At 44.4% G+C, this 10,416-nt stretch overlaps 1 protein-coding gene across 1 annotated transcript; it reads left to right on the top strand.

Annotated features, from left to right (window-relative positions):
- Positions 1–6,115: 6,115 nt before the first annotated feature.
- Positions 6,116–9,974, top strand: dhh (desert hedgehog signaling molecule; the record flags this gene model as incomplete). Its single annotated transcript, XM_084479282.1, has 3 exons — positions 6,116–6,424; positions 8,756–9,017; positions 9,181–9,974. The coding sequence occupies 3 exons, from the start codon at positions 6,116–6,118 to the stop codon at positions 9,972–9,974; spliced, it is 1,365 nt and encodes a 454-aa protein (XP_084335408.1).
- Positions 9,975–10,416: the final 442 nt, after the last annotated feature.

Raw genomic sequence — 10,416 nt, forward strand, 5'->3', positions numbered from 1 at the left:
GAGCCAAAATGCCAATAAATGTTTTGTATACAAAATGTATGCCTTTTTTTGTTAGATAAAGGATTCTACATCAAATAGTAGAATTGTTTTATAGCACACTTTGTATTGCGTTAAACCTCTGTGGCCCATTGTGTTAATGTACCCATTACCCCACCCCCATGTCCCCTGTATCCTAGTTGTGTGTTTGTGGCGGTCCCTGTATTCTAGTTGTGTGTTTGTGGCGGTCCCTGTACTCTAGTTGTGTGTTTGTGGCGGTCCCTTTATCCTACTTGTGTGTTTGTGGCGGTCCCTGTACTCTAGTTGTGTGTTTGTGGCGGTCCCTGTACTCTAGTTGTGTGTTTGTGGCGGTCCCTGTACTCTAGTTGTGTGTTTGTGGTGGTCCCTTTATCCTAGTTGTGTGTTTGTGGCGGTCCCTGTACTCTAGTTGTGTGTTTGTGGTGGTCCCTGTATTCTAGTTGTGTGTTTGTGGCGGTCCCTGTATCCTAGTTGTGTGTTTGTGGCGGTCCCTGTATCCTAGTTGTGTGTTTGTGGCGGTGCTGTGCGTGCGTCCCGTGTCTCTCCGCCCATGTGCTGCCGTGTGTCTAATCAGCGGCCGAACAAAGCAGTGTTTTGGCCGGTCTGTCAGCAGGCCGGCTGCAAGGCCACTACATCCACGGCCCACGCTCTCCACACGGATGCAGCGGCCAGATAGAAAATAAATAAATCACAGGGCGACGCTCGCCGCTTTCTCTCATTCAGCCCCCCCCCCCCCGACTCCTTCCTTCTGTCCGTCTTCCTCGCCTATTGTTTGTTTCCTGGGCCCATTTATTTAGTTGTGCAGTAGGAATGAGAAGTCTCCTGATTAAGGCCCTTCATGTTCCACGTTTTAATTGGGCCTTTTGTTTTGTGTCGCTCTTCCTCTTAAGGAGTGTAACTTGACATCCTTTGAACATTAGATGGATCTAAGGACTGGTTATCCTTTGAGGTGTGTGTGTGTGTGTGTGTGTGTGTGTGTGTGTGTGTGTGTGTGTGTGTGTGTGTGTGTGTGTGTGTGTGTGTGTGTGTGTGTGTGTGTGTGTGTGTGTGTGTGTGTGTGTGTGTGGTACTATAATTGTAACCACTGAGCTAATGTGTCTGGGAAGAAAAATAAATTCATTACATTAGCAAATGATTGAAAGGGGCCTTTTGAGGTCTCTTTAGTTCAAATTGTGATACTTTGGCACTAAATGTGTCTAACCACACAGTAGCAAGCTGCATTTAAATCACAACTCATGAAAATGGCTATCTGCTGTTTGTTCTTGTTCCCATCATACTAGATGCAATAGGCCAACCAAATTGAATGGATTTCCAAGCCAAAAAGTGACGATATTTGAATTCCAAATGAGGTTGCCTTATTCTCACCAAATGTATTTTTATCATCTATTTATTTCTCCAAAGCAGATGGTCAGTATGTCTGCCTTAACCGTGTCATCTACTTACATACAGTAACCTCTAGTAACATATATATATATGTCTAGATGTCAAGGCCCATAGACATCTTGGAGGTGTAGGGAGTTATTAGACCTATCAGAAGTAGCTGTGCAGCCCAGGAGTCAGACATGTCAGTGAGAAGGCTGTCTGTAATGGGATGTGATACAGTATCTCTATTGTGAAAACACGTGAATGAAGCGGTGGGGCAGATTCAGATTAGCTGTCCACACAATCCACTGTTTGAAGTGTGTGCCAAAGTGCATTAGGAGCTATCGTTGGTCGGGGGCTCACCAACATGCAGAGACGCTCACAGGAAAAAGGCGCGACTTGCTGGCTAATCAACTGATAATGGGTGGCCCAGTTCACTCTCCCCCCGCCCTGCGTGCACTCACCCCGCCCTGCGGTGCACCCGCACAGCACACTTGCTTCACACGCTTTGTTGGCGCGTGGTCTTCATGTGGACCACAGCAACTTCCACCTCCATCACTGGGACCACCATCCACCCACAGGCTGACAGCTTATTGCAACCTATTGACCACAAGGAGCAAACACCCCTCCATACCTTAGACATATATATGATATATATTTATTTTTAGATAAAGGTTAAGATATAAATATCTATGTATCTATATCTATATATATATATATATCTATATATATGTATATTTTAATATACCCTTGTTGACCTCTGACCTGCTTGCATGGGGACAGGAAGTTCCACCCTGTTCTAGTCTATTGTCCACCCCACTACAGCCCCCCCCCCCCCCCCCCTGGTCCTTGGCCTGGCCACTCTGTTCTTAAAGGTCAGTCCTTCCAATGCTCATGTTGATGCACATTGTGTAGAGTGAACTGTACTGTGAGACCAGAGTGCTCCATATGGCCGAAGGCAGCCACTGACCGGTGATATGACTCCCTGCGTGTGTGGCTCTGTGTGTCGTGTGTGTTGTATGTGTGTGTGTGTGTGTGTGTGTGTGTGTATGTATGTTTCTGTGTGTGTGTGTGTGTGTGTGTGTGTGTATGTTTCAGTGTGGTATGTGTATGGTTCAGTGTGTGTGTGTGTGTGTGTGTGTGTGTATGTTTCAGTGTGGCATGTGTATGGTTCAGTGTGTGTGTGTGTGTGTTTCAGTGTGGTATGTGTATGGTTCAGTGTGTGTGTGTGTGTGTATGTTTCAGTGTGGCATGTGTATGGTTCAGTGTGTGTGTGTGTGTGTGTGTGTATGTTTCAGTGTGGCATGTGTATGGTTCAGTGTGTGTGTGTGTGTGTGTATGTTTCAGTGTGGCATGTGTATGGTTCAGTGTGGTGTGTGTGTGTGTGTGTGTATATGTTTCAGTGTGGTATGTGTATGTTTCAGTGTGTGTGTGTGTTTCAGTGTGGTATGTGTATGGTTCAGTGTGTGTGTGTGTGTGTGTGTGTGTTTGGTTAAATGTGGCGTATGTGTCAGTGTTTGTCACACCAGCCTCTTCAGACCTGTCGGTCAGGTCTCGCCTACCCCTCCGGTCGCCTGGCTGGTGGAAGATGGGTGGGTGGGGGGGGGGGGGGTTAGCCAGGTCCCTGACTCACCAATCTATCTTTCCCAACGGCCTCCATACGAGGAAGTCAGCAGTGCAGAGTGTCGATTCAGCTAAAAGTACAAGACAAACACTTACACATGTCAAGAAGCCAGCATTGTCTGAGAGCAATGGGCCCATGCTCTATGATAACCCACTCCACTTTCTTCAGGAGACAACGCCTAATCTTTTCCAATGCAAAAGGCCCACACCTTCGTATTTCTTGTGGTCATCGTTTTGAACGCCCTATGATGTGGTTTTCCAGGAGAGATTGAGAGTCAGAGAGAGTGAGCAAAAGAGAGCTAGAGATGAATGACAGCTCTAATGCTGGCCTCGTACAGGCATGGATGGGGCAGCTGGATGGACAAAGCAAAGGGTAGACTAACCCAGGCAGGAAAGATCTCGTTTTCTCTGCTTTGGTTGTAGCAGGAAACCGGGCCATTCACTCAGCTATATACTCCCATCCTGAAGTGGGGGAGTGAGGGCAGGGAACAGCCGGGGGGAAGGGGGGGAGGCGGAATGGGGATACCAAAAGAAAACTAATAATAATGATTGCAGTTCCATCTCCAGCCCACAGATGTTTGCTTCCTTCCGCTCGCCTCGTGTCGGCGTTGCGGAGGATCAGAACATGACGTTGTTGATGTGAGTGCATTTCTCTTTTTGTTTTTGATTGAGTCGATCGCCGCATTTGTCACGATGGCTGAAATCTTTCATCTGTGCTCGGGTCCAACTGAAGCATTCCTCCGTGTTTATCATAGACAGGAAGATGAGGTCTGTCCACGCCACCCCTCCCCTCAACATCCTGGGATCTTCTGGAACCTTCCTTACAAGGCTGATGTTCCAGGGTTACCACATTGCTTCAACTACATCACTATGCACAAGGACATTCTTTCCACCATCCAGAATGGGAACTGGGATAATTAACGTGTAGTTAGGGTGCATTAAGAATCAGTTTAGTTTAGATCTAAGTATGTTAGATTGTAGGTATTATCAATCGATGTTTGAGATAAATGATCCTTGAATGAGTCCCTTTTAACCTGTCACTTGGACTGCTTATTGTTTTGTGAGTCTGCTACTGCTGCATAATGGAGGCAACGTAGAAGGGAATACATTCATCAGTACATAGTATATTCTGCATATATGCTAATAACTAATATATGCTAGATAAGATATATTTGTCAAAGCTCTTTGAAAAATATACCTTACCTATCCAGTATAAACATGCAGAATATTAAATAATATAAAACTTTGGAGTAGCTACAAAAAGTTGTATATTTTGTTTATTGTTCAAATGTAGGCTTTGCAGCATTATAACAATAAAACTGGTTGGCATTTCCAAATGTCCAGCCGTAAAGCATGCCTAAAATATTTTTGGCACCCTTAAATCTAAAAAACTGTCATCCTACTGTATATTATGAGAGTTCAGGGATTGACACATGATAATGACAACCCTTGGACTTGAAGGGTACTTGTATGGTACATTCATCAACTATTAATTAACATTTGGTAATGCAGTAATGAGCAATATTAAATAGCATTAGCATTGGGGTTAGCATAGTGGTTAGGGGCAGGTTCGGTGAGACGCGGGATTAAAGGTGAACCCTTACCCTATATCAAATAATGTATACATTAAAACCTTGGTTACCATGAACCCCATTGGTAAACATAAACACAATAAGAAAATAATTCCTAGACCATTAGTCAACTGTTAATTAACTGTTTGATAATGCTTATTACTGCATTAATAAGCTAAATAAGGAGAGTTATCCTAATTAATTGTTCATTAATGTACCCTTATTTAAAGTGTGACCCTTTAATTAATACTAACTTACTAATCACTTATTTTACATGATGTCTGAGAACTTTCAATCTTTCCTTTATCTTTCCTTTCGCTTGATAAAATTCTTTTGATGAATCCTCTATTGTGTTGCGCTAGAAATAATAAAAGGTTGTTGGGTTGTTTCCAGCTTGGAGGTCTTCTTTGGGTCACTTGGTTCAGAGATCACCTGGGTGTCATCTTGGATCTCCTGGTTGAATGAGAAACAAAAGAGAGCCTGGCTGATGTCACAGAATCAAGGCTGACAATAGGATCTGACGCTGTCCCTCACCTTTACCGCGGGCTGATAATAAAACACAGTGTATGGACTATGAGCCATGACAGACCAGCACACTGAGCTCTTTTTCTGAATGTATGAATGACGTTTGAGAAAACACGTGAAATATCCATGCTTTCATTTTCAACATATTCTTGGAGTATATTTGGTGTTCAATCAAAAATCATTTGATTTGCTAATAAATAATATATTAGAACAGAAAATACACGTGCCTTTTATTACAGTTGAAAAAATTATATGAACCTAAGAAACATAAAAGTAGGCTTATGATCGAGGACGGTGTGGATTGGCGCTGGAGGCGTGCGCTGTGGCGATGGGAAGAGAGGAAGGGAGGGCTGCTGGTCAGGCTTTAATAAGGTCCAATGGCTGGTGCGCGGTGGCCAGGGACACGGACACGCCACGGAAGACAGTCTAACTTAAAGTCTTAAGCCAGGCACAACTCAAAAATAGACAATGTCTGGGCGTGTAGACCTTTTTACGCGGTGGCATTTGGGCTAAATGCGCGCAGTTTCTAGAAAGGACCTGTCCGGCGCGCAGTGAGTGAAGTGGTAAGTGACCCGAATCCACCTGCGTCAAGACAGGTAGCCTACTTCCGAAGCACCCGTGGAGACTGCTTGCAATGTTGTAAACTGAATAGGCCTTAAACCTACTGTGAAATATTCACATTATTCCATTATTGCTCTGGCTGCTTATACTTTTTTTAAACAATTTTAACAGCAGAATATAATTATGAGTTATTAGCAATGAATTACTTTTTTTGGACTGCGATATTTATTTTAAAGTAGGTCCATATTTGGGCTATAACAAGAAAAAATATAACATTATAATGTCTTTTTATTTCAAATTTCCATAATATAAACCAAAACTAACATTATTTTTTCTTTTCAGAAGTTCCTTTTTTTACTCCATGATTCGGACCCTCTTTCAAATGAGGCCCAGCACCTGTCCCCCTCTCAGCGTCGGCACCACGGCCCACTGAGTCCCTGGACCCAGAACCCTCCCAGATGAAGAAGTCCTGGTGGGCCCACTTGGCACGGCTGGGCCTGCTCACCATGTGCGCGTGCACCTGGCTGGTCCAGGGATGTGGCCCGGGGCCCCGCTATGGGGTCCGGCCCAGGCACAGGAAGCTCACGGCCATGCACTACAAGCAGACGGTCCCCAACTTCTCAGAGAACAACCTGGGGGCGAGCGGCCGGGCGGAGGGCAAGATCACACGCACCTCAGAGCGCTTCAATGAGCTGGTGTGCAACTACAACCCTGATGTGGCCTTCAAGGATGAGGAGAACACCAACGCAGACCGCTTCATGACCAAGGTGAGAGGACTCATGTTGATTGTGGTTCATTAACAATTTGAATGAATGATTCGGATGAATTATTATACTTTTATCCCATCCGAAAGGTCACACATTGCCGTTTACTTGTTTTGACTGAACACGGCGGAGGATAACTGTTTATAGACGACCTGAAGATGCTAATTAATTAATTAATTAATGCTATCACATAAACTACAGGCCAGTCCTTGGCTGGATGACAGATTAACTCCATTTCCGAAAAAACAAGGAGCACATTTCACACTGCTTCAACCTGCAGGGCCCTTCAGCTCACCAAGGCTTTAACTGCAAAATAACACAGCCGCATATTCTGTCATATACTTCATAAGTTCATGACCTTGTCAGACCTTGAACGTACAACAAATATTTAACACAGGGTGTATAATTGTTCCCTCCCTTTTCACAAGATAAGAAGATCAGGATGTAATCCAACACTACCTTCCAGGAGACCGAGTTCCTTTTAAAGAACACTTCCATTTAATCTTTAACCAAAGTCTTTGTTATCTGTAATAAAACTATTCCTCTGTTCTGGGTGAGGCATACACAAGAAACTGGACTCATGCTGTTTATTTAAGCAACTAGTTCCTGGACAAATATCGAGTCCAGCTTAGTGGCAAGCCTTTAAAAGACAAGTCAGTGGGTGAAGCTTTACATTGAGGTTTGTGATTGTTTGTAGACAGTGTGTGTGTGTGTGTGTGTCTGTGTGTGTGTGTTTGTGTGAGAACTTTCTGATACAGTGTTAGGCTGTTAAGAGAGGGTGTGTGTGTGTGTGTGTGCGCGTGTTTGTGCGCCCTTCGGATGTCCAGCAAGAAGGCTTTAAGAGTGTGTGTGTGTGCCCTTGTGACGCCAAGCGAGAGCACATTGACAGTGTGTGTGTGTGCCCTTCAGATGCCCAGTGTGAGCACGTTGAGAGTGTGTACATGTGGGCTGTGAGTGTGTGTTGAGAGTGTGTACATGTGCATGTGCCCCTCTTTAGCCCAGATGTGAAAGACAGTCTTTGTGTCATTTGGAGCTGTGAGGGGTCGCCTATACAGAATTCCCACTCGCTGAAGTAATGGCACCGTCGGAAAAGCCGCTATTGTAGCTGTGACAATGAAACGCCTCTCCTCAATGGCATTGCCACTTTGTTTGCTACCCCTTCTCCCTTTCACACTCTTGCTGTTACATTCCCAACAGCATGCCCATACATTCCTCCTATCTGCCCTGTGAGCTAGGATCAACCTTGGCTCTTTACTGGCAGGGCCTCCTTCTCAACCAAACTACTCACTCTAATGCTCGGTCTCTCTCTCTCTCTCGCTCTCACTCTCTCTGTCTGTCTCTGCGTCTCTCTCTTGCTCTCTCTCACTCTCTCTGTCTCTGTCTCTCTCTGTCTCTCTCCCTCTCTCTGTCTCTCTGTCTCTCATGCTCTCTCTCTCTTGTGCTCTCTCTCTATCTCTCTCCCATGAGTTGACTGCCAAAGCACAAGGCAGGGACAGTGAAGACTGAAGACCTCCGCTTTCTTTTTTTGTGTCGCATCTTGGATAACAGCATCACTTTCCCGCCTGTTAGTGTCCTGTTCATTTTGACACAGTGTGCAACATTATGTCACATGTGGGCGTTGGAATAACTTTGCTGCACATTTCTGATCAAATGCTACAGGGATGACATTGAAAAACTGTGAGGAAAAACCAGGGAGAAAGGCCTTGATTCATTCTCACATAAAAAGACCAAAGCATGTGCCAAACTAGCTACAGTAGTTTAGTTCTTGTGTTGAGAATGTAGGAGAAAGGAGGTCTTGAGGTGGCCTTTAGCGGGATAAAGGAGGAATTGATGTGATGATGTCAAGTAACAAACCTGCTTGCAACCAGACCCAAAGTGATGAGATATCACACAAACTGTACACAAATGTTTCCCATCGACTTTGTATGCTTCTTTATCTCGAGCTGTCATTCCTTTGATATCAAAGTAATTAAAAGTGTCTCAGATGTAGGCTACACTTTTCTTGGACAAAGTACTAGTCTTCATGTCTGCTGAACCTATTATTTAATACATTGAAATACAAGAGCGCAGGATATTGTCGTGGAAAGTGTATTGGTTAGGCTATTTGTTTCCCGAATTTAAACCTGCAAGGTTCTGGGTTGAAACCCAAATTCCTGCCTTCTAACTAACTCTAGGCATCCTACAACCTGTAACCCTTACCTCCCTATGACCTGTATGAAGAAGACCCACTGAACAAAAGTGACTTAATGAGTCAATTGTGAAAAGCATTGGGAACATAAAGTGTCTTTCAGCACATTACACAGTTTGAAACACTGCTTCTGGTTCTTTCCTTAGCGATGCAAGGACTGTCTGAACCGACTGGCCATCGCTGTCATGAACCAGTGGCCCGGGGTTCACCTGCGGGTCACTGAGGCCTGGGATGAAGATGGTCACCACCCGGCAGACTCTCTGCACTACGAGGGCCGGGCTGTGGACATCACCACAGATGACAGGAGAACAGAGAAGTACGGCCTTCTAGCTCAGTTGGCGGTGGAGGCCGGTTTCGACTGGGTGCACTATGAGTCCAAGTACCACATCCATTGCTCGGTTAAGGCTGGTGAGTTTGGGAAGCATTAGAATCAGACGCAGAGAGTTCTGATTCTGATTCACATTGTGTAGAGGACCTAGTGGTGTATTATGTGGGATCAGGTTGGATTTTGGATATGTTTGTTTCTTGCTGTAGTTATTGATATGTTATTCATGTTATGACTTGGTTCCAGATCATGCTGTGACGGTGGAGAAAGGTGGATGCTTCCCTGGCGGGGCCTGGGTGAGTACTCCTGGTGGGGGCAAGAAGACCCTGTCCTCGCTGGTTCCTGGGGACCGGATCATGGCCATGTCTGATACAGGCCGCGTGGTTTACAGCCCAGTCATTCTGTTTCTGCACCGGGAGCAGCAGAGCCAGTCCACCTTCTTAGCACTGCAGACTGAAGATGGCAACCGACTGGTCCTCACCCCCCACCACTTGGTCTTCCTCGCCTCCCAGTACAACCTCCATCACGGAGAGTACAAGGCTAGGTTTGCTAGCCGAGCCCAGAAAGGGGATTACGTTCTCATCCATGGATTGGGTGACCAAGTGCGACCATCTCGGATCATCTCTATTTCAGTAGAGGACGGTGTGGGCATCTACTCACCCTTGACACAAGATGGCACTGTGTTTGTTGATGGGGTGCTGGCATCCACCTATGCAGTGGTAGAGGACCACAGTCTTGCACACTGGGCGTTTGGACCTGTTCGCTTTCTTTTCTCAATCTATCAACTGCTTTGGAGGGAGAGCCAAGAAGAAGGGCTGGCCGCAGAAGGCAAGAGCTACACTAAGAAGTTTCCAAAATTTGTTGATCTGAACACTTTGGTTGTTGGAAGAGCAGGTACATATGGTGAAAGTGACACTTCAAAGAGCAACGGGACTTTAATAATGGACATTAAAGAGGAAGTATCAAACATACACTGGTATGCTAGATTACTGTACAGTTTTGGAGAAGTTTTCCTGGACTCAAGGTTATTCCATCCCTAATCACCATGAATATAAGCACAAGCATATTGCATGAGTAACTTCCATTTATTGATTTCCTGCAGGGTAGGCCATTGCATGAAATGCCTTCCCAATCACTGTTATTTGCATTGTCTTGTATATTAAAGAATTCTTAAGTAATATAATACATGAGATATAATTGAGATAAAGTATATTATTTTATAAAGACTTGATATCATATAAATGCTCTTACCAAAGTCACTGTCTCCACTTGTACATTTTGTAACTTGTTAAAACGTGACAAAATATAAATAATTGCTGTCTAATGCTTTGAGGATAATGCATTTAAAAAACAATAAAAGCTTTATTTTTGTACATTCTTCATAAATTTGCAAATAATTAACATTTATTATAATGATTTATGTTTATGTATCATGTTTTTTTACTACTTACTTATTATATTACTAAAGAGTATATCTTAAAA

This window comes from Micromesistius poutassou, assembly GCF_964030765.1.
Source record: "Micromesistius poutassou genome assembly, chromosome: 15".
In the NCBI taxonomy this organism is placed as follows: domain Eukaryota; kingdom Metazoa; phylum Chordata; class Actinopteri; order Gadiformes; family Gadidae; genus Micromesistius; species Micromesistius poutassou.